Source organism: Balearica regulorum, chromosome 5, assembly GCF_011004875.1.
Source record: "Balearica regulorum gibbericeps isolate bBalReg1 chromosome 5, bBalReg1.pri, whole genome shotgun sequence".
NCBI classification, from domain to species: Eukaryota; Metazoa; Chordata; class Aves; order Gruiformes; family Gruidae; genus Balearica; species Balearica regulorum.
In genome coordinates, this window is record NC_046188.1 from 52110598 (window position 1) to 52135869 (window position 25272).

The 25272-nt window shown below is 36.7% G+C and overlaps 1 protein-coding gene across 1 annotated transcript in view; it reads right to left on the reverse strand.

Annotated features, from left to right (window-relative positions):
* The window catches only part of MUC6 (mucin 6, oligomeric mucus/gel-forming), a 38958-nt gene extending 14154 nt beyond the window's left edge, over window positions 1–24804 (reverse strand). The window contains exons 1-20 of the mRNA XM_075753027.1: window positions 24774–24804; window positions 22640–22702; window positions 19119–19359; window positions 17369–17495; window positions 16112–16199; window positions 14850–14959; window positions 12794–13001; window positions 10546–10668; window positions 9479–9599; window positions 8482–8620; window positions 8218–8322; window positions 7795–7867; window positions 6465–6602; window positions 5427–5588; window positions 4793–4887; window positions 4003–4135; window positions 2864–3113; window positions 1733–1785; window positions 1521–1630; window positions 596–747 (exon numbers count right to left, since the gene is read on the reverse strand). Coding sequence (XP_075609142.1) covers window positions 596–747; window positions 1521–1630; window positions 1733–1785; window positions 2864–3113; window positions 4003–4135; window positions 4793–4887; window positions 5427–5588; window positions 6465–6602; window positions 7795–7867; window positions 8218–8322; window positions 8482–8620; window positions 9479–9599; window positions 10546–10668; window positions 12794–13001; window positions 14850–14959; window positions 16112–16199; window positions 17369–17495; window positions 19119–19359; window positions 22640–22702; window positions 24774–24804 — 2522 coding nt within the window. The remainder of the gene's footprint in view (window positions 1–595; window positions 748–1520; window positions 1631–1732; window positions 1786–2863; window positions 3114–4002; window positions 4136–4792; window positions 4888–5426; window positions 5589–6464; window positions 6603–7794; window positions 7868–8217; window positions 8323–8481; window positions 8621–9478; window positions 9600–10545; window positions 10669–12793; window positions 13002–14849; window positions 14960–16111; window positions 16200–17368; window positions 17496–19118; window positions 19360–22639; window positions 22703–24773) is intronic.
* Between the last annotated feature and the right edge of the window lie 468 nt (window positions 24805–25272).

Genomic DNA, 25272 nt, shown 5'->3' on the forward strand with positions numbered 1-25272 from the left:
CAAAAAGTTATGGACTGCATAGAAAATTAATTCATGACAAAGAAGAAATCTTACGTAATTTTTGCTTTCTTTTTTCATGAAAGAAAGAATATAAAACTCATTTATTTTTGCTCTTAATAAGAAGAGATTTCACTGTTCTGTGTAGTTGGGGGAGTGGTGGTGCTTTTTTAATACTAGATTAGTAACTGGAAAGGGAACAAAGTACTTTGAAAATGCTGCTAAAGCAATGGAAACAATCTTTTGGGGCCATTGCTTTTATCTACAGAAAAGAAGGAAGATTTTGCCCTCATCTTTATTTAGGTGGAGCTGTTAATCCTTGACCGTATGTAGTTTACAGTTACAGGCCCTACTGGATGCCCTTATTCCTGGATATGTATATGGCAGAAATTATCCCTCAAGCTGGTACCATGACTCTCTTATCTATGCATATATATTGTCAAATGTTAAGCTTCTCTTTATCACCTCTGTGCTTTGTCACTGTATTCCTTCTGTTCAGCCCTTGCCATTTTCTACTGTCCTGTCAAATAAATGCTTGTTATGTAGTTGTACAGTTTAGTGAAACAGATGTTTGGCAATGGAAAACTGTGTTTCTTACCACATCTCACATTCAGTTTGGATCTGTTCACCTTTTCCATAAGCAAGACCACCATATTCACATGGACACTCCTCAGCTGGAACACACCTGCCATCGAGATTTTCATACAGCCCATCAGCACAGACACAGCCTGATTCACACTTAGTGGGTATCTGGTAAATACCAACAGATTGCAAAATGAAAAGAAGTGTGAGATGTGTTTTATCTTGTTTGTGAATGGTGTGCAGAGTGAACCTGTGCTAAGTTCGAGTTTTGACTTGATTTCAGGTTTGTGATTTTCCTTGTACTAGTCAATACACTAGTCAATTGAACTAGTTTCACTGAAGTTGTAAGATATACCTGTTGTGTGAGATATTAAACGTACTTAAAGACTCTGAAAAATTTCTTTCATTGCTACCAATTTTTCGGACAGAGTACAACAGAAGTTTCTTTATATCAAGGAAGCTTATTAAAATTCTTCCACTTAGTCTGTATCCTTAATATAAAGGCATAACAAAAAACCTATCAGGACAGACCAGAAGTCCACCTAGCCTAAGTATCCTGCTTCCTGTGAACATCAGCAGCAGATAGTTGGGAAAGAATAGAACAGGAAGCATAAACCACATGTTCTATCATTTTCAAGTTATGGAATACCTGAGCCAGAGGTAATAGCCATGTAGTTAAGAATCCTTAATAGATATTTATTCTATTCATTTAATAGAATTTAATTCATTAATTCATGCACTTTAATTCCTTTAATAACTTCTTGAATATATGTAAATTTTTAGTGTCCACAGTCTGTGCAAAGAAGTCTGATGTTTAACTGTATCATGTTAGAAGAAATATCTTTCATTTCACTAGAAGGAATGTAGTCAAGTTCTAAGTAAACAACTGGAACACTCTTCCTCTCTCAAGAGGATAAATATCCCAGAGCTGTGAAACTCACACATTCAATTCCAGTAGCCAGCATCTGACAGGTACGGGCACATGCAGCTCCATACTTGTTTTCTAAATTGTCAGAACATGATACATATTTCTTAGGAGCTTTGCAGCTTTCTAGGAAGAAAGAAAACCAAACATTGGAGAGATTGTGAAGCAGCAATTTTACAACAGAGGGGAAAAGAATATGTTTCTAAGTAAACCATATCAGACCCATACCTGCAGGATTTTGAGGTTTGCCTGTACAACTTAGCCTCCCATTAACGCAGTAGCTAGGGAAAAGGGGAAAAAAAAAAAGGAATTTCATGCCATTTTCTCCTAAGAAAGATATTTTAATTTTTTGCAAAATGGCTTTATGTTTCTCACCATTGGAAATATTTCATTTATGTTACTAGCTCCTATCCATCCTTCAAAATGGAACGTGAGTCAACTTGCTTCTCTTTACTTTTCATAGTATACAGTAACATCAGTTTTGAAAGTGAAGGTTGAGGTTTGTATATAGCTGTCCAGATGCTGTTGACAAAATCTCCTACTAGGAATAATCAGATCTTACTCATTAGTTTCTAATTTTTTCCTTAACATTTCTAAGCTTAAGGTAAGTCAAAACCTTTTTGTTCATTTAAGAATCTTTGCATTTTAGGAAAAGGCAAAAAAGATGTCTTAAAAAATAAACCTTTTGTATTAAAAGTAAAGGAGACTGTACTGGTTTTAGCTGGAATGGAGTTGATTTTCTTCATAGTAACTTGATGGTGTATGTTTTGGATTTGTGACTGAAACAGTGTTGACAGCATGACATTGTTTTAGCTGTTGCTGCACAGTGTCAAGGCTGTCTCTGCTTCTCATGCTGCCTCACCAGCGAGTAAGCTGGAAGTGCACAAGCAGCTGGGAGGGCATACAACCAGTACAGCTGACCTGAACTGATGAAAGGGATATCCCATGCCATATAACACCATGCTCAGCAATAAAAGCTCAGGTAAAGAAGGAGGAAGGAGAGATGTTCAGAGTTATGGCATTTGTTTTCTCAAGTAACCATAATGGACGGAAATGTCTAAACATTTGCCTGCTGACAGGAAGTGTGAAATAATTTGTTACTTAGCTTTGATTGCATGTACTGCTTTGCTTATTAAATAAGCTAATTTTTGCTTACTAGTAATAAAGTAATTAAATTGTCTTTATCTCAACCCATGAATTTTTTTGCTTTTGCCCTTCTGATTCTCTTCCGCATCCGGCTGAAGTGGAGTGAACAAACAGCTTTGTGGTGCTTAGCTGCTTACTACCATTAACATTCAACAGAGACACATGAAGACCCCTTGTCTCCATTTTCAGTTTGTTAATCTTTGACAGTCTTACCAGGTAATCCCGCCAGTTATTATTGACTGGTCAGGCAAGATGTACTTTCTATCTTCTAAATAGCAGGGACAATATGATTTACGAACACACTCATTCTTGTGGTTCAAGTACATTCCTTTAGGACAATTGCAGCCTTCAGTAGGGATGTCAGTTGGATGACATTCCAGGGCTCGGTTGGAGAGTGACAAGCACGTCCTGTCACATGCCTGAGTGCTGTAGCTGAATGTTTGATTGCCAGTACAAGTAATGGCTGTAAAACAAGACAAGAGTGCATGTATGTTAAACTTCATTTACTTACCCTTTTCCTTGTGAAAGATAACTGCTCATGATGTGCTGCATATATTGTGTCAACAGCTTCAATGCTTAATGCTTCCTATTGCCTCTCTTCCTGTGGATGTGGAGTTCTAGCAAAAAATATTGCAGATCAGAGCTTAACACCAACTATGTAGGTGTTTGGAAGTTTTATGAAGATTAAATATCTTATTGCTTCTTTGTGTATCTTGGAATAAAATAATGCAGAGAAGCTTCTTTGCAGAAATATCAATGTATTTTTGAGTAATTGTGCAACCTGTGCCTGTGTCTAAGTTGTATAATAGCAAAATTACATCTGTAACCAGACTTTTTCCTAGTTCTTTCTCATCTTATGGTACAATATAGCTTTATTTATCTTATTTCATCACTTAATTATCAAGTCTTGGAAGCATCCACATGCTCACCTTAAAGCATATGACTAATCTTTTTCATGTAGTCTTAAAATAACAATCCTTTTCTGAAACAGACTAGGAGGTTATTCAAAAGTTGGATATCTGTTATCTCATTTCTGCTTTCCTCTTTTTTCTGTCCACTACTTTCCTCATTACTCTTAAGATGCTTTACCTTTTAAGTTTTTTGTTGTGTTATGACACATCTGTGAAGTCAGCAGCTCCTGGGAATATGGTTTTTATACCTGCTGGTTGGCCTACTTGAGTAACAACTAGTTATTTTCTAATGACTGACAAGTAGTTTTAAAATATGTTCTGGCTCTTATTCAGTTTTATCATAGGTGAATCAAACATGGGAATATTCTAAATGGAAACAGATAGACCTGTATGCATGCATCATCTGGTGGTAGACTATTAAAAGTCGGTTCGGTTACTTACTACAATTGTCCATACTGTTTCTCCAGTTCTCAAGGATTAAACCCATTGAACTGCATGTTCGTGCATATGATCCCAGAGCAGAACAAATATAAGGAAAGGTCTCTTCGTAATTACAGGCTTGGTAGACACATCTCTGAAACCCAATACATGGAGAGTACTCTGTTACTGGGGAGCAGACATTTGGAAGTGCTAAACCCTGGTGGCATTTAAAAGTCACGTAGATGTGGTCCTCAGGGACATGGTTTAGTGGTGGATTTGGCAGTGTTAGGTTTATGGTTGGATTTGATGATCTTAAAGGTCTTTTCCAACCTAAATGATTCTGTGATTCTATGATTCTATGCTGAATTGCAGAAGTCATGCAAAATACCTATTATTGCATAACTAAAACTAATGAAAAAGATCAGATCAATTGCCTGAATGACATGAATAAAATATACTTAGTACTTTAAAAATGCCTATGTTTATTTGCTGCTTTTCATTTTTAATGTTTTGTGGAGATTAGCAAATATAATGAGCTCAATTATGCACATGGGAAAATCAATACATTGCATAGTTAAAGTTGTTGACGTGGAGAACTGCAGCATGAGTAAAAATACATTCTGATTCATAGGGATGGGACTGGTGCCTATGAACAAACAGGCTTTTAGTGTGGTGGAGACGTAATTTGCAAAAATACACTTTTCCCTTAGCTTCTATGCATTGCTGATCCAAATGAGTGGGATGCCGTATATGAGTACATTCTGGTCCATATTTGGACTCCCTCTGTACACTGTCTATCATAATTTCCTACCTTGTAGAAAGGAATAGGGTTCACCACAGCATGGCATTTCTCGAACACTGTACCCTTCTTGGTAAGAATGGAGCAATGAGTCTCAGCAGATATTTCTAATGAGAGAAAATCATGGACATTAAACAGAGAAAGTTAGGAAAAATAAATGGAAAAAAAAAAGAAAAATAAATTAAAAAAACCCTGGACACACTACTTTAGCTGAGTTTTGGCAATGATGGATTAAATAAAAGGACAACTTCTTAGCTTGTGAGCTTGCAGACTATATTTTTGTTCAAACAGCTCAGTAGGGCTTTTTTTTTTTTTTCACTTTTTTTTTTTTTTCCTTAAGACCAATAGCAATAGAGAAGGCAAAGCTTGTATTTCAGTCACAGTGCCATGGACATTGCAATTTCACTGGAAATATCCCAAAAATCTCTCATTTATCATCTCAATCCCAGGTCTATAGAATGGGATCTGATAAGCTTTCACTAGATATGTATTCTAGAAATCAGAAATGTCTTGTTGGTGATAGAATTTGTGATATTCAATCGTTTCACACTCTGCTTCTCTCAAACTCTCTCATTCCCCTGGTAAGGGTTTATGGAAGTGTCAAAGCTAGCTGGAGAGATCAGTTACAACGGGATCATCTACTTACTGTTCAGTTGACTCAAAGCGCAAGGGTCAGTTTCTCTTTCTAAAGCAGGATGGCAATTTCCTGCCCTCCAGGAATCTACAAACAGGGAGGCCGTCCCTTCAGTGATATCCATGCTAGTCATGAAGTCATCTGTAGTGTCTCCATTGTAATTGCCGCACAAACCTAATCACATCAGAAATGAAAGAGATGGCTGAAAATTAAAGAGTGTGTACACAATGGTCTATGTTTCAGTCTATAATAGTGAGAAAATGGATTCAAAAGTTCTGCATGGAGTGTCAATGAATACTATAGGTCAAGTAGCCACAGAATTTTGATTATGTACAAATTCAGTCACTGAGCCTCTGCCTTCTCAAGTTAAGATTGTTCACTTCTTTTCAATGACAAATTCATATAGAAGTTTTTGTCTTGTTTTTAGAAAAAAGGCTTTTTCAGTGGTTTTAAATCAAGCAAAAGAAAAAGGCCATGAATATTTTTGCAGTTACACATTTTCTTTTGTATATAAAATCTGCAATGACAAAGAATATACATTTAGACTTTTTTAAAAGCTGAAGCCTCTCTGTAATTCCCCATAGATAATTAGAATGCAGGATATGCCTTTGTGGCTAATGTTGCTGTGCAATAAACATAAACATCTCCATCTGGTGCTTGTCAGCTGAGAAGCTCTTTTAGGATCATTGTGTTTACAGTGATCATGCACTTCGTTCAAAGAATCATGTGCTCCAAGATATAGAGACTACACAGACTAATTTGTTGCCCCTTCGTTGTGCAGTAAAGCACAAATTGAAAAAGACACACATAAAACATGTGAAGAACAGTATTATATTACACATGAAAAATGTCACCCATCTAATTTCTTTGATTAATTTTAAAGTTTTAGTGAAAAACAAATTCTTAGCACATCACTTCTCCAGTGCAGGTATTTTTGTTATTTTTTCTTCGTATCCACAGAAGAAAATATATTCTTTAAAGGATGAGTATTGAGTTTTCAAAATTACACTCCCTACGTTTTCTCCTTCACATGGGGACTAGATTTCTTACCTAGGGTTCGGCCTTTGAATTGTGATCCAACTTTCACATAGGCCTGGAACACAGGTGATGTCTGAACCACAAGTTCCAGCCCAAAAGTTGTATACATTTGAATGTATATCGAGGACTGTCTGAAAATAGTAATATCTCCTAAAAGAACAAGGATATTTGCAAATAGATTTTGATACACAGGATACTGCAAAGTAATGATTTTAATGCATATGTAAGTGCTCTTGCAATCTGTCTACAAGTCTTCTCCTTTCACACACAACTCTCCACAGAGGGACAGACGCAATGGGAAAGATTTTAACCTTCCTGTAAAACCTCTGCTATTGACAGTTGCAAGAGAAAAGATGCTGGGTTGTATAAAACAGACATTTAATGTAATTTGGATTTTACATTGTATTTGGTTTGCATGGCAAGGTTTTGGTAGTAGGGGGGAGGGGGGGCTACAGAGGTGACTTCTGTGAGAAGCTGCTAGAAGCTTCCCCCATGTCTGACAGAGCCAATGCCAGCTAACTCCAAGAGGGACCCACTGCTGGCCAAGGCTGAGCCCATCAACGATGGTGGTAGCACCTCTGGGACAACATAGTTAAGAAGGGGGAAAAAAACCGGCACGACTACAGCCAGAGAAAGCAGTGAGAATATGTGAGACGAACAACTCTGCAGACACCCAGGTCAGTGAAGAAGGAGCGACAAGAGGTGCTCCATGCACCAGAGCAGAGATTCCCCTGCAGCCCATGGAGAAGACCATGGTGAGGGAGGCTGTTCCTGTGCAGCCCATGGAGGTTGATGGTGGAGCAGATATCCACCTGCAGCTCATGGAGGACCCCATGCCAGAGCAGGTGAATGCACCCGAAGGAGGCTGTGACCTCGTGGGAAGGCCATGCTGGAGCAGGCTCCTGGCAGGACCTGTGGACCCATGGAGAGAGGAGCTCACGCTGGAGCAGGGGAAGAGTGTGAGAAGGAAGGAGCGGCGGAGACAATGATGAGCTGACTGCAAGCCCCATTCCCCATCTCCCTGTGCCACTGAGGGGAGGAAATAGAGACAACTGGGAGTAAAGTTAAGCCCATGAAGAAGGGAGGGGTGAGGAGAAGGTGTTTTACTATTTGGTTTTATTTTTTGTTACTCTAATTTTTTTTTTTCTCAAATTGAGTCTGTTTTGCCCATGATGGTAATTGGTGAGTGATCTCTCCCTGTCCTTTTCTCAACTCACGAGCCTTTCATTTTATTTTCTCTGCCCTGTCCAGTTGAGGAGGGGAAGTGATAGAGCGGCTTTGGTGGGCACCTGGCATCCAGCCAGGGTCAACCGACCATGTAAGTATATTCCCTTTTCTTTACCCGATCTGTAAGGTAGCCGCTTAAGTTCATCATCGTCAGTAAGGAGTTCATTCTGAGAAATCACAATTTTCTCCTGTAAGAAAAGGACATGGAATCAGAAGTAATTATCTGTACTGATGGTGTTCTATGTTCTTTAACTTAAGCAACTGTATTGTCAATGACCTATATAACAGGAAAAGATTGATTCAAGCTTTTTCTTACATGTTATTCCATACTACTTTCATTTTTCACTTTGAAAATACTCTCACTTCCTGAGTTGATGTGGCAACTGAGATCTTTACTGTGTATGCATCAACTGGAACATATCTTTAATATCTATTCCCCATAATTTTTCAGTTTAGGCTACTAGCAATGACTTTAAGTATTTATTTTGCTAATCTGGTTACTGAAATGCTGGATAGAACCTGTGAAGGGAATACTTACCTTTGTAGATAGGTAAATTACAGCACTAAGTGATGTCTCAGAATGAGAATAACCAGACCTTTCATATACAGCCATTAGGGTTCCATTGTGTGGCAGGCTGGAACTCTGGAGGAAAATAGTGAAAAAGGAAGTCTGTGTCAGAATAACAATGATTTGTAGAATAAATGTATATCATAGGAAGACCTCAGTTTGTATTCCAGTAGGAAACCAAACACTAAAATACGTCCATTTGATATTGTGTGTTTCTAGGCCGCAGGAATTTACCTTCATAAGAACGTAAGTGCAAACCCCATGGAACCTGTATGATCTAGAATCAAATGTGGTAACAAAGGAGCCTCCTTCCAGTGAACACCTTCCAGGGCAGGGCAAGTCTTTGCAGTTCCATTGACCCATCGTACATTTACTGAGGAAAATAAGAATTTCTGTGTAAGGTTATTCTCATACTAAGGCACTACTATCAACAGAGGATTTGATCCTCCTGTCTGGAGGTTTCGCTGTAGCTCATCAACGTGCAGAATTGGTTAGTGAACACAGTGTAACATACATATACATTCTGAACTTTCATTTCCACTGTTTTGAAATTTCTTTTCTTCATGCTTTAAGAACTCAGTTACTTCCTAGTAATGGAAGATATCAGTTGTATCACTTCTCCCCTTATATTTTCTATGCTTTGATTTTCTTTGTGTCAGTTGAAGTTGTTCATCTTAATTCAAAGTTGCTGAACTCATATATGGATTGTCAGTAAACTGTTCTGAATATATTAATGATGAAAAGTTCTGAGGTTCAAATTCCATTATTTATCGTTTCTTTTACTTATTAGAATTATGATGGGAAGACAGGTAGCACAAAAAAATTATTCCACTTTTTTTGGAAAAAAAATTCAAATTTTAAAAATATTGTCTTAAGTAATTATTTTCTGTTGCAAAACAGATTTGGTGATCAGAAACACTGAGATTGCCAGAAAGAAACTGTAAACACTGGATATTTGTTTTGTACTAATTTTACCTCCACTGTCACAGGGGAGATAAAAATGCTACTGTTTTGTGTGGCCTGAAGGAGCATTTATATTTGTACAGATTAATCAGGAAATGAGACATATACATCTTCAATTACAAATGTATGACTTGTGGCACTCAAAGAAGGTGATGTCAGAGATGGAATGACACATTTGCAGCTGCCCTCTGAAAAGTTAGGCTAAATTTTCCAATCACTTTGTGAGGATACTCTCCATCCTCTCATGAAAGTACTTGTTGCTACTCACCAGGTCCTGCATGCTGCTTTCATTGTCTCACCAGGAGCATATGTTTTCCCATTCAGTGCACAGGGACACTGCTTAATGTGAACACATGTTTGATTTTTTGAGATGTCATCAAGAACAGTTCCTGCCAAAGAAGACAAACAAAATAAATACTTTTCTGTATCCTCACTTAGCACTAAAGCTATTATAGCTTGAATGCCTTCCAAAATTAGCTTGAGAATGCTATTCTTTCACAGCCAGTGCCCACACTTAAGAGATATAATGTGCAGGACATTTTCTCTTAGCTAAAACAAAACTGACTCTTTACAAGTGATAACAGCGTTTGGTTACTTTGTTACAGGAAAGTGCAGACAATTGTTGCCATTTGAAATTTGAACTTAATTTGAAATAACAGTAAGCTTGAATTTTATTTTGTTTTGGGTTTTGGTTTGGTTTTTTTTTTTTTTTTTTTTTTTTTTTTTTTTTTTTTGCTATGACACTCTAAGTTGGGAATTTTGAAGAATGGACACATTCTATTTCCTAGTTTTAAATATGAAGCTCACAACGTGTTACTTTTGACTACTATAAAATGGTGAGGTACCCATATCACAGTAACCTTGGAGGATATTTCAGTTCTGAAATTTCAAGAAATGATGGAAATGATAGTCATAACTACAATTTTTGTAGGAAGTTATTCTAGAACTATTTCAAAAGGGATTTTACAAAATGACCATAATGTTGCAGAACTCTCAGTTATGCTACCTCTGATGCCCTGAAAGGCTAGATACCTGTTTGGGATAGGAAATCAATGAAGCTTGGTCAATGTATATTATAGTACAGAACTTTAAGCAGGGAGCATATAATTATACCATCACGTATCATGGTCTTGTGAGGAAAATGCTTTCACAGCTCTCTTCTTGCAAATAGTGTCCAAGACACTAGTTATGTTACCCAAGAAATGGCATTCTAGCAGCACAATGCCCTAAAATGCACTGCCAGTTCATTATTAAGAAGTCTATTGCACTTGACTGGATATATGCCAAAAAAATTTGTATGGGCCATTTAGGATATAATGAATACAGAAATGATACCTTCTGGACAAAAGCAACCATAGGTACAGTGACTGGAACAGCTGTACTCTGGGTTGGAACAGGTTTTAATACATGGAGAACCACATTCCTCATAGATTTGGTTAGCAGAACATTTTCCCACAGCTGCAACAAACAACAAAAGTGTTAAGATATTTAAAGTGCAAACATAGAAGAATATCTTATCTACCACCTAGGATGGAGAAGACCTTGTGATTTCTGGCACTAATCTTCTTTTATCCTGCCTCAATACTCAATTCATCATCTGAATATTCATCATTACCATCATATTCACTCTAGTTTTTATTAATTTTTCATGCCCTATTTGTTAGAAACTCCTCTCAGAGGCTTGAAGAATGGTAAACAGGCTATATTGCAGCCTAATAAACTACCACAAATCAGATTTTCTGTAGTACTTGAAGGATTTAAAGAATATAATTCTTGATTTTCTGTATAGGTCCTGCTTATCAGACATTACCTGCTTTTCAGAATGCAGCTACCTAGCAATTCTAATGTATGGGACTCAGAACATGTTTTATTATGTGATAAATTCAAGCAGATATTTTTCCTTATATGAAAGAGTAAAAATAAGTGAGGTAGGAAAATAGAGGTAGGTAGAGATGGGGCTGACAAAGAAACAATAAAGTCTAAAAAGTTAATTATCTAAAAAGCTCAAAGTTTTGTCTTTAATCACTTTATTACCAGTTCTAGTAATGGTCTACTGGCAACATGAAAACTGCTATGATTTGGAGAAAAACAGGCTATTATTTTACTGTGATTAGTAAGAATTATTGTACAAGTCTGTCAATGTACACAGTGCCTTATTAATATTTCTCTGAATCTATAAAATGCCACGAGGAGTTTACAGTTTTGAAGGATTAATACCAATTGCAGACCAACCAAAGAATAAAATGGGTTACCAATTTAGGTAAGATGGATAACCTTGGAGAAGAGGAGGGGAAAAATTATTTTAGAAAGAAGAGCAATTTTAAAGTGTCAGGGATAATGATGGAGCTTAGTAGAGAATATTCACAGTAAGTATGAAGAAAGAATGAAAGACAACTCAATGTTAAATACAAAATAAAAAAGAAGAGTGGCACCAGTATGTGAAGATCAAGAGAATAGAAGAATATGGCACCAGAGATGCAGGAAAGCCAAAATAATTCAAGGCCTCATAAGTAACAATAGTGAGACAATAGACTATGGCAAGTTAAACAACAACTTCAGGAATATAATTCAACTGGGATTTTACTATGCATACACTAAAATCTAAATAGTAGCCAATCTTAAAGATTTCTGAAACAGAGTAAGAATCAAGGGATAAGAAGAAATATATTCTTGTCAAAGCAATTTATTTTATGAACTTGCTACCCATGACCATATATTCATATAAAGGATAAATAAAAATAGGATTAAATTATATGCTTCTGAAGGACAATATCATATTAATCAAGGTAATTTTGAAAGCTCCTCTTTTTTCATGAGCTACATCTCTGATGATTTAATGTGTGAGTTGGTTTAGAAATAACAACATCAATTTAAGTTACTTTTGACTTTTTTATGATCAGCATGTTCTCTTATAAAATAATGAATCCTGCTACATAACACTGACTATAGATTGAAGTTTCAGGTAAATTTAAAAAGACTGCAAAAAGTGAACCAGAACTTTGATAACAAACAGACTTGGAAAAAAGTATGTCTAATCAGGTACAGTTTGGAGAGTAATAGAAGATTTCCCTCCTATTTACTTTCTATCAGTAACTGTAATTAAGAAGGTTGAGCTTCTGAAAATGGACTGCTGAAAATCTCCTGTGAATAAAAGGGGCTATGGCAATGGTTAGCAAAAAGATTCAAAGACTTTAGAGGCCATTTAAAAGTTCTGTCTCTTTACTGGCCAATTTGCTAAGTACAATAATGAAAAAAAAGTACTAAGAGAGAACAGCCTCCTGTTGGAAGTCTGAAAAATTCAACAGTTTTCATGTGGTGGATGTTTCTCTCCTTTACGGTCACTGATCTAGATGTAGGAGCTACATTTCATGCTTCCTCCTTCTTCTTTGAGGTTTCTGTGCTCTTCTTTTTAATGCTTTACTGAAGACCAATGTTGTTCTATTAAGAAAATAATTTATTTGATTCAAGACAGCAGAGACTTTTCTATCAGTTGATTTAAATTCCAGTCAATCATCATTCTCCTTCTATGTAAGATATAGCAAGTTTAAGCACAGTCTCCTATGAATAAAACATTTGAACTTACAGCAGAAGTTTTCAGTTCTCCAGTTGAGCACCGTTTGATGAGACATAGCACATTGCCTTGAATACTCTGACAGTGTAGAGCAAGTGCAATTGTTTTGTCCTGGCTCACTGCAGTCCTGCATGTCAAGCTGGCAACGAATGACAAACCCATCCTTTGGTACACTGCAGGTTGGTGACACCAAGTTAAGTAGCTGAGAGCAGATCATGGCCTAAATAAAAACAGAAAGAAAATTGTTCCTAGTAGTGTTTCCCACATGTGAAAACCACAGTAGAATATCACTGCTAGTTATGATTTTCTTGTTGGCTTGTTTGCTTTTTTTGCCTTACAGTTTAGTAATATGCATTTGACTTAAAATGTATGAGTTCATGAATAGAAGGGAATATAAATACATTGTGCAATCGAAGGATCTCGATATGTTGAATTAGTTCCAACTGGCCTTAAGTGGAAAATTAACTCATTTTTCAGTACCATTAATCCCCATGAAAATGGCTGAGAACATTACAGGCAGGGAGTATGTTGCCTCATGGATATTCAGTTCCAGGACAAACATCCCTTGTCAGGCAAACATTTGGTACATTTGCATTGCCTATCATGCTGCCTGCTGCAGTACAAGGTCTCAAAGAGAACCAATGTAAAAAGGTTAAACCTCCCAACCAACAGAAGTTCTCCATCAGATCAAACTAATTTTCAGTGTGAATACAAGTAATACTAACAATCCTTATCTTCAGAAAAGTATCTTCCTCACAGGACCCACAGAAACTCCTGTTCTTTATTCCTGCTCTTGTTAATGAAATGCTACAAACCTAATGTTTCTTTCTTTCTCTATTCTGGGAAAAGAAGAATTTCAGAAGGATTCTAGCTGGCTCTTCCTCTGTAGTACGAAAGCTAAACTTTTTAGCAAGAGGGATGATTTCTATGTTCAAACTAAGAGATTCTTGGGTTGCTAGAAAAGTAAGATGAAACTATTAAGGAAAAAAGAAGAAAAATCTCCTATTTCAAGAGAAAACTTTTTAAGCATTCTGTAATTACTAGTAACCTGCATACTGTAAACAAATAAGTACATGAGAATTGCAAAGCACCATCATTCTATGTAAAGTGAAATGCTTTTTAGAGGATAGCAATGAGCATTTGCCATTAGGTATATGGCGATTTTATGACCTGCTAGGTAGAAAAAACAAACAAACAAACAAACAAACACATACAGATTACTGAGAGAAATTGTGGAGTTTCGATCTCCTCAGCCTAGAAGATGCACCCAGGAGATACTGAAAACCTACTAGGACATTAGTCTGGACAGCCTGCTCTAGCTGACCCTGCTTGAGCAGAGGCATTGGACTAGATGATCTGAAGAGATCCCTTCAAAGCTAAACCATTCTGTGATTCTGTAAAATCTGTGCAGGAATGCAAAATTTGAGTTTCCTGGTAAAACAACTTAACAGGAACATCTTAAGTAGGGTTTGATTCCTGTATCTGCAAAATCTAAGAAATAGAAGTCCTTTTGTTCTTTGCTGCTACCAAGCTTCCCCTTTCAACCATAGTTACATGGATGCATCATGTTGCAGGTATGATGATTTTCTAGGACTGGAAGTGATAGCAGTTGGTAGTGGTTGGCCCTGTTATCGTTGTTATCTGGCAATATGTTTAAAGCATCATTGAATGTCTTCAAGTCTGTACAGCTTATAATCAGGTCTCCAGTTGTTCAATACACATTTCTTTAAAGCTTCACTGGTATCCATGAATTTCCTGTGATGACCTGCACGAAATTTCTGAAAGCTGTGAGCTAAATGTGGGCAGGTTTATATGTCCATTATATGCCCAGCCTCAATAATGCCCATGGGCCTCTTTCAAAATGTATTTTAATGCAAAGAAATCCTTTTCTTTCTCATATCATGCTATACAAATTTTGACTTTATCCATTTTCATGGCAGTCAGTTTTACGTCACTGTTACCTCTCCATTGTTGCTATCTATCTATCTATCTATCTATCTATCTATCTATCTATCTTTCCAGCTTTGTTAAGAATCATGCTGCAGAAAACCAAGAAGATCTTTCTTACGTATTTTTTGTGAGGAAAGGTGGAAATTGATATCTCCTCAGACAGGCAGATCTCTGATGGGTCATCCATTTTTTGTAATGCAGCAAATTTATATGTATCCAGCAATTTACCTGTAAATTGAACAGTTATAATTTGTCAGGAAAAAGCCCACATGGATTTGTTTAATTCTTGTTGTGATGTAGCAAAACTCAGATTCTACTCTTTGACTGTGAAAGGTCCTACTAATTAATCCTCCTGATGATAACAACTACCTCTTTTGCCCTCTACCTGGAGTCTATTCAGTAAAGCATACTTTTATCACCTTGATAATTTCTCTGAGCTATCTCCAAACCTATCACATCTACTACCTTACATGATACCAGCTGATACCATTTTTCTGCCTGTTGTGCTATCTTTTGTGAGCTGCTAATTCATGCCTCTTCTCCTCATACCCCATTCTTATATTTTTCCCTATATGAGGGTTTACACTCATCACAACCCCAAAAATATTGTATACTTTTTAGAACTCTTTTCTGTGATGTGTATAGAAAACTGCATCTGGCTATGTTCATCTGAGATTAGTTTACTGTGCAATTTAATATCTCCACACTAACACTGTAATTCAGATTAGCAGTGTGCTTTTAAAGTAAATCTTCCAAACATCCCCACTCCGTACAATTTGGAGTGATCTTGGCATAGAGTTCCTTTAAGATGAAACCAAGCCAGAAGATGTGCTCCAAGAGCATGTGTAACAAGCTCCAACTACTAATGGGCATCAGTTCAACAGACCAGATTAGAGTGACTCTGAAGTGAACCACCCAAACCACATACAGCACAGAGGTCAAGTTGTCAGCACCAACTAGTTTGTTCTAAGGATCCACCCTTATTGGGACACAGTACTACTTAATGTTCTTGTCCACTGTGTTCTTTTTATTACAGCCTCATTCTTGCTTCTGCCTAACATAGTAATTTCCCTCACTGCACCTTGCTATGAATCTAGACTGTTCTGAAATTTCAATGAGAGAGGTGATCCTTACCACCTGTTTCTAAAATAGAAGACAGTCCTTATCACTTGTCTGAGGAACCCACAATATTATCATCATAGCAAATAATAATATGTAGCATAATCATATCATAGGTATGTTGGTGACCTATGAGAGTGTTTTACTCAAATCTGAAATTGAGCAGTCAGAGCAATGTTAGTATAGTATTAAATTTCCATCTTGACTCAGTTTAACTATTTAACTAGGTCTTCTTCCATCTGACCTGTCATTAGATCTTACCTTCACTCACAAATTCATTCAATTCATAACCATCATAATTTCCACACATTCCACAGGTTTTCCCCATATATTTTTTTTCAGTCAAAACCTAAAATAAAATAAACCAAAACATTTAAAAGGATTGTCCTAAGTAAAATTACCTATACAGCATTACCTTTCTCAAACAAATTCAGTTCAAGGATTCAGTTAAAGATGATCCTTCTCATTAATTTCAGTGACTTGACTGGAGGAAAAGTTTTGGAAGCAGTGACTTCTTTTCCCAATAGGCAAATAGTGATTGTTGTGATTTTTTTGATTTAATAAATGAATAAGATTCTAAGACATTTCCAGAGAATTGAGGGGGGATAATATTCTAAGGAGATAGAAAAAACAGAAATGGAAATGATGCTGTTTTCTTGCTGACATCTTTGTTGACAAAGCATGATTTTATTCTTTTAAGAAATTGAAGGTTACAGGAAGAAAATCTGCTTTCAGAAGGTTATTCAATTTTTCTATTGCTCTGGAGAGTAAAGTGGTAATAGTACTACTGGCCACAATCAATGAATTATTATCAAAGCCTTAGATCAGAGGAAATAATCTGATTATACATACAATGTAGTGTGTATCCATCACAGGAGATTTCCTGTTATATGTGTGATAGTAGTGCTGGTAAATCTCCCAGACAGCTTATAATCATAACAATCTCCCTGTTTTAGCAAACTTACCAATTTAGAATACAGTGTCTTTTGTGGCATTAATATCACAGGCCACGCTGAGAAAATGTATCCTCTTCTCAAAAATATATTAGGGATTTTGGAGAGAAAACATGAAAAGATTTAGAAAAAAGGAAAGAAACAAAGGAGCTGGTAGGAAGACCACATGTTTAAAACCAAAAGATGTCCAGGGGAAGCACAGTAGAAAAAACAAAACTATGGCATACACCACTATTAAATTCTACACAACTTTAAACAACTCCAACATCCCTTTAGCAAAGCATTATAGCTGCTGGAATAGCCTGAGGAAAGTTTAAAATCTGTGAAAGCATCCACAAGTCTCAACATTTGTGGCTTTGGTTAACTACCAATGCTGGAAGGAAAAGGAACATGCAGGTATAAAAAGCAAAAAGTTGTTTATTTCAAGAGGAATGAATGAAGCAGGAAAAGAATAAATATCCAAATAGTAAACACATGCAAAAAGCACGCACTAAGTCTAAAGAGATTTTGTCATTCCAGTAACTCACTGAGAATTTTCTCTTTGTTATGAGACCATTTTACTAACCATGAGATAGTCATCATTGTTCCACATGACAACTAGCTCCATCTCCATCAGCTTGGCCACCAGACGGATGCTGCATCCATAAGGTGCTATTTGAATTCCATTGCTGGTGTAAGGCAACTTAATGACACTGTAATAAGGTGAGAAGAGAAACTGACCTTCTCATACCAATATTATGCAGGTATTAGTTATCTTCTTCAGATATAATATGCTTACAATCTGAGTACTTGCAGCAACATGAAATAGATATTCTTTCCTTTGTAACTGTAACATTTTAAGATACGTTAAAATTTCTGTTGATTGAAAACCAATATGAGCAGTTTCATAGAAGAATCACCAGGAGACAGTTGCATATTGATTATACCAGTGAAAATGTTTGCACAGAACTTGGCATCTTCACTTGGTTTGGCTTTATTAGGGTACAATTATACATTTCAAGAACTTGTAAGAATTCAGTTTGTATGGTAGAACTGTTGCTGATTATCCTGCAGAGCTTCTGTGGATGGCAGCCTGTTAATACAGGAATTATTGCTACAACTGAAAACTGACAAGGTTAAGGAAACCCATAATGGCAATGTTGTAGCAGAATTAGATTTTCCTCATTGCAGGTGAATTCTAATGCTACAAACTACCAATGTTAAAGAATAAATAAATTTTTTAAGTACTCAGTAAGTATGTGATAAAATTATTGAAAAGTTGGTTGGCAACCTTCTGAAGTTGCCCAGGCCAACCTTCCATGTGAAGCAGGGCTACATGCAACACTAGACCAGGTCAGTCATGGCATTTGGTTCTTGTGAATGTAGGACAAAAATTTAAAATGCAGATCATTAGGTTATGCCCATAGATTTATACAGTTTTCCTAGAACATAAACTAATAAAGGAAGTTTTTCTAAATACAGTTTGCTAAATTAAGGTATAGCTGCAAGTTGTCTTTTTGTCATGGTAGATATTGTACCCAGGTAAGTATAATAAGACACAGACAATCCACAGTCAATTATTTCCTGTAACTGTGTGTACTCACAGACACAAATTCAAAACTGACTATCTGATAAAAATGCTGAAAACTCCTCTGGAGAAATTTCCTTGTATGGGAGCAATTTTTCTAGAAGAATGAATGAATGATGCAGAACCCAAAGGTTCTGCAGTAAAACAGCTGTTTTCTGGCCATGGTAATCCTTGGAATAATGTGAACAGACAGTGGTCTCATACACAAGGACTTCTTTGTAAGCCCCTCCAATATTTCTCTGTTGGTTGTATAGTTCAAAGTTTCTCTTTTACCCTTAATATGTGTTATCTTTAGCACAGCGGGTTCAGAGTTATCTAAGTCTCAAATCAAATGAACTCTTAAGTAAAACACAGGAACTTCAACTAATATCTACTGAAATGTATAAGCTGTTTCATCTGTGCTTGTAGTAGAGATACTACATAAGCATAGAGATACTGCATAAGCAGACTGGTAGTATCTAGGAGACTGTAGTTTCAATGTGAGAATTGTTTTGGTCTGAGAAGGTTAGTTTATGCCTTTGCCTGCACAAATGTACTCTAAACGTGATTCAAATAGCTGCAAATGTAGTACCTATCTAGAGAGTGTGAATGCTTGATAGGGAGAAATGGGAGTAGAGTCCAGTTAACTGTGCCAAATTCTCTAATTTGTTAATTAATTTTTGATACAAAGTAGTCGTCTTTAGTGTAACTGCCATATAACTCCTTGCCTTCTTTAAACACTTTTTTCCCATTCATCACAGAATCTTACCCAACACTCCTGACAGAAATGCTGCCTTTCTCAACAATGACAACAGAAGGTCCCAGCTCAATAATGATCCTCGCAATTTTTTTGTCCAGCCCACGGCGGAACTGAATGTTGAAGTCTGGGCTGGTTTCATCACATACGGTTGCAAAGATATAGTTGCAGGTCCCAGTGAAGTCATACTGATATTTATCAAAGGTTGAAAAATGCCCTCCACCCCAGGTAGAACAGGACTCCTTGCTCAAAACTATAAAAGTGAAAGAGAAAAACGGATTTAGGTCTCCTAACAGCATATTTGCACATTCTGATTGCCTTTTCCAATATAAATAGCAGGAAAAGCTAGTAAGTTTCTATTCAGATTAATTATGTAAACAACACCCTAGCTTTTTTTTTGTTTTGGTAACCTCCAAATTTTATCTCAAGTCAGGAAGTGAAACAATAGTTGTAGTCAGATCAATATTCTTATTTACTGTAAGCAGAGGAGAGCTACCTAGGTTCTTCCTAGCTTGGGAAACAGCCTTCCATCTCCTTCGTGTGTAATATAAAGGTTTACCTTATTTCAGTATGCTTGATCTGTTTGCAAAGGCAACAGCTTGCTACTGGAAAGACCTTTAACATCTCAGGCACATTTACGAAGCTGTCTATGGTGTTACTGTATCATGAGTCATTGCACAGTCAGACCATTAGATATCTGAAGAGTCTTCAAGGCCCAACTTCTAAGGTCCCATTTTTTGGCTCTCTGTTTCTTTGACAAAGTTCTAGCCAGCTTTGTAAATATATGGAATGTTTAAATCAGTTTTCATTCTTAAAAAGTAACCACTTTTCATCTGAGTGGACAGATTTTAGGAGGTTGAAATGAATCGAAAAAGAGATACAACTCCAGCGCTTGATATTAGATATTTCTGTACCTACTTAAAGCATTTGAACAGTCCCTCTGAAGTTGATAGAACTACTGAAGTAAGTAAAATCATGTCCTTGGTTATACATTTCCAGACTCGTATTGTTACCTTTAGTTTTTTAATTATTTTTGCTTATGGAGTCATACGAAGCTCAAATATCTCAGAATATATCTTAGAAGCACAAAGTATCAGGTAAGTTTAGCAAACTCCACCTGCAATTTATATTCACAGCTTTAAAGCCAAAACACTTTTTTTCCTCTTAAAGAGTGATCAAATGACTACAGAACACTACTGTTTTTATTCAGGTCATGTAGAAAAGTTTCCCAATGAGCTGTTACCTGTGGGCAAAAGTACTCCTCTTCCATACTTGTGTGCTGTCCAGAATGTCTGACTGGAAAATAGGAATCGGCTAATTGTTATCATTGATCCTTCATGCTCAATTCCAGCTAGTTTAATATATTGTGCTTAAGTGATACTGACCAGCAAACCCCAGCTTTTTCAGAGTGTGCCAAGGAATGATTACCTGGGGTTGCACAATGGTCAGAGTGCAATAGGTGCCCCTTTCTATAAATATAGGAGTGCCTTCAGTGTATTTGTTTTTATTAAAATCTTATGAGACAAAAATAACAAATGGGAATGTCAATAACTCAAGAAAGTTTAAAACTAGATTATATGTTTGTCTTTTGAGCTCAGTTTTTATTAAGTGATATCTAGGGATTTTCTTTTGTGTATATCCATGCCCTACTGTTCCTCTTGTAAGAACAGACAGAAGACAGAGATGAGCTGCTGAATTTTGCTTTTTTTTTTTTTTTTTTTTTGGCTGATCACAAGTACTCAACTATTTTTACCTTTAGTACAAACTTCATCTAGCTTTTCCATGCTTATGCTGAACGAGAATTCACCTAATTCAAGCCACACTCTGTTTATTCTGCCTAAAGAAATGTTTCTCATTATGATAAATTTGCATGTTATATCATTCTTTTTGTTCTACACCTCTGCATTGTCCCCAAACTGGATCAAGAATTTCGTTATCAACCACTGAAATACAGCAACTTTTGGAGTACACAGATTTTTAACAGTACGCTACAGTAAAGCACAGTATTTTACGGTAAAACATTAAGATTATGGATTACTAGGAAGAAAGTCTGTAAATAGAATATGATAGAAAAATTGTTCAGAATACTAGGACTGATATCCGTATTTATTTTAGAAAGGATCTAGTCAAAATTGTGTGTTTTCAGAAGGGTTATAGCCTTGTAGAACAGCACCTCTTGTAAAATACAGTATATCATGTTAGCATGATGACATTTATTCATTCTTGTCATGGATGTGGAAAACTAAATGTTTAATGAATGAAATTTAAATTGAAAAGTCAGTGCTTCACATTTCTTCAGAAAAGAACATGTGAAAAGTTGTATTGGTTCTGACTAAGGTTGATGTAGCTCAGTATGTTATTTCCAGCAGTGATCATTAAGAGACTGCCCAAGGGAAGAGTACCATCAGGTCAAGCACATATATTCCCAGATATTCTCTCAGTCTCCAATTATCTTCTGTTCAGGTGATTTTGTGAGGCTATTAGGATTTGTCTGCTTACTCCCCCTTGTGCTCTGGCTTCCAAGTACTTGTCCAGCCTTCTTTTGAACCTCAGTGAAATTTCTTTTAACAGAAAATACCACAATCACTGTTGTCAGAAGATATGATTTAAATTATGAGTTAACACTTTAATGGTACCTGCCTTTCTAACAGTACTTCTGTTACCTAATATTTTTAGTACTTTAAAGCTATAATATGCTAATTATTTTGTGTTTTGACATGGCACACAACATTACACAAGATAGCAATATCTTACTATCTTTTGTATTTTTAGACTCAGAAGGACTAGCACAAATTTGCAGTAAGTAGGTGGCTGGAGTTAATTTTGCTTACAGATTTGGGTGCATACACAGAAGCCTCTTAGGACTTAAGGGAAAACTTCTGGGAAACTACCAGAACTGTGGCAACAATAGCTTCAGCTGGCACAGCTGGATGTTGAAGCGGAGATCTGTCCACACCCTGACTCCCCACTGGCTGCTGGCTATGAAGGTGAGGCAGAACTATTTCATATTCTGATCTTTCCCTTGCACATAGATTTGTTTTAACCTGCAATCTTTAAAATCTTTAAAATAATCTCATAGACCTAGCCTATATGCGGAATCAGCTTTGTTTCATTTCCTGGATTTTGCAGCATCAAAAGAATCCATTTCCTAAATTCTTGGGTAATATTAGGCAGTAATCTGCAGGAATGAAAATCAAACAGATCACACAAATTACTTCAATAGCAAATTTCTAAATGTGGAAGGCTACTAAACTGCTCACAGTTTCTATCCTTAGGCATCAAAACCTCAGCATGGAACACTAAAGCACTTTCCAATTAGCGTAAAACTTACCAAAGTGAGACAACATATTTTACCATCTTTTTACAGGCAAACTCTTAATTCAGAATTTCTAAAACTAATGCTTTAAAATGTATGCTCCTTGAGGCAAGGACTTATTTTTATTTTGTGTTCTGTACAGTGTCTTCTGCAATATAAAATTGAGTTGTTACTCATAGTTGCAACATGAACTTTAAATACCAGGTCAGGCACTTACTTCTTTGCAGAGATTCTTTCTGTTTTTGGAGAAAAAAGTGGGACCAATAATTTCCTTCAAAAGCTGTGAAAGAAAAAAAGACAACAGGAAGAAATTATCCTCTGAAGGCAAGTAAGATTAATATTTGTTTATTTATTTATTTTTAAACATGGTACAAGTTAAAGCAGGGTCAGCATGTATGATTGTGTCCTGCCACGCGACACTGAATGGAAATCATAGTGGAAAACTTCATCTTGCACTAAAAAGTTCTTCTGTGACTGGTAAAACACTACCTGAAGCTGCCCGAAATCTTATGCAATATGTGATTTCCTGTACTTAATCCTCAAATCATTAAAAGAACGTGGGATAATTTTTCCTCATGTGATTCAATTCTTATTCCACCTTCTGGGTAAAAGTAGTGGAGGGAACTGCCAAAACTGGGAAAATACATGTTCTTCACAAGAATCATGGGATCTATAGTTGAAGAGTGGGAAATCCCCAGGCCTAGTTGTTGCTTTTGCTCCTCATATTGAGGCAGAACGATGAAAGCTGTTACCTGCTCCTTTCCACCCACCTCTTCACAAAGCCCTTCTGGTTATGAGAAGCAAGGAATGTTGAGTAAATGTGGATTACAGTATGGTCCCTCTTCTGTCACATACCCAGACCTACTGCATGTGCACAACTGCACTGTGTCTTCATACATACCCAAAGCTTCTTTCACCTAGCAGCTTGCTTCCTGCCCAAAGTGTAAGACAGATGTTGAAAAGGGCTGCCACAGCCAATCTACAAGCAGTGAGCCCTGTGCAAGGACAGAGGTGGTGCATGCATGGAGTGAACTTTCATACAGTCAATAGCTGGATGGTAACAACCAAAGCAAGCTGTAAGAAAAAGGACCTGGGGTGCTTCAGAAATGTGCTACTCATTTTTAAAGTTTGTCAGGTCCAGTATTTCTTAGATAGCAGGAGCAAATATCCTGTAGAAACCATGTAATTCTCTATTAAATGTTTAGGATCTTTAGCAACAGAGAAAATAGGAAGGTACATTATGGCAGAAGGTTTCTTTAATCACATAAACCAGGTCAAGTCTACATACATATCTATATATACACTACAGCTCTGCAGGCTTCTGTTGCTTCCTTATATCCTGAAGAGAATAAAAGCCCCTAGGGAGCTCACCAGCTGTAATAGACTCTCTAGCCAATTCCACGCTGAGCAGCTGAATGTGAGGTAATATTTATCATGTGCTATCTCAACGATTGTAGGAAAACAGGCGATGTTGTGCTTGTATGTGAGGCTAGATTAAGGCACAAGAGGGCAATTTGGAGAATAAGAGTTTCAACACACGCCTTTGCTTTGGATCTGAGATCCCGACATCTCCAACTTCCCCATCACTCTATGCCTCAGTTCTTCTCTGAAATACTTATTGAAAAAGATGTTATCTGGATAAACTAATCTACGCTTTTAAGACCTAAAATACTGCACTGGTGGAATTGTATACAATGAATATCTGGACAGAAGGGTAATAAATCAAGGATGCAAACTCAGTGACAGAAGTGCTCCCACTGCAAATGTTGTTCTATTAGATTTAAATGACATTCATCTCAGCCAGTTGTCTGGACTCTTTTCACAGGCTGTGAAAGTAAATACAAATTTGCTGAGTACCATTTGACGTGCAAAATAACATGGAACAAATGGATTATACACACACAAAAAATTTCTCTCCATTGGTGTAAAGGAAACCTTAGGTGACTATCTGTGGTGAAAATGCCAAGGCAGAAGTTCAGTGAGATGTATTCCCTCTATCCTTCCTAGATATTTTGTCCATTTGAATGGGACAGTGCTCTACAAATAAAAAATTAAACTCAAGAGTACAATGTAACATAATTTTTCTAAGTTGTAGTAAGTTACCAGCATAATAACTTCTTGATAATCTAAACAAGAACATTTCCACAAGAAAGAAACAATTCAAAGCGATCTCATTAGCTGTTGTGTTGCAAGCTGCTGTACTCACTGCATGGCCAGCACTTCAACTTCCACAGTTGTCTGACACACTCATCAGAAAATCATTGCAGATCTTCCTTACGTTGCCTTGTCCTCTATAGCTGGCCAGCACTGGCTAATAATTGTTTGAATTTTTGCCAGTGTTTCAGTACAACCTTCATAGTCAACCTGCAACTCAGCAGGCATCTCCGGAATACAGCATGCTTCTTCCTCTGTACTTCCAAGTTCCTAGTGAGCCATGCAGCACAGTAAGTACACCACAAAAAGTAACAGAGTCAGTTTGTGTGGCTATCAAGCTAGCACTCTTTACACTTATAGTTGCTGCTGCCTTTTTTGAACCCCTTGATTTTGATATCTCCATTCGTTCAATAATTTATTACAGTTGGTTTAACAGTTTTGCAATCACTACAGTTTGATCCCGTACTACAAACACTATATTAATGGAATGTAAGATTGTGTAACAGCTGCCTTCAGAGGATATCTGGTTTGCAGGAATCAAAGATATGCCTAAAACATTATTTTAAGTGAGATCTATCTAGAGAGCTTGATGTAAAAAACAAGAAATCTAATATTTTATGGACAAATAATTTAGATCAGAACAGACAGCTTAGTTTACAAAGCTTATTTGTAAGCTTTTCAAACTCAAAATTCACA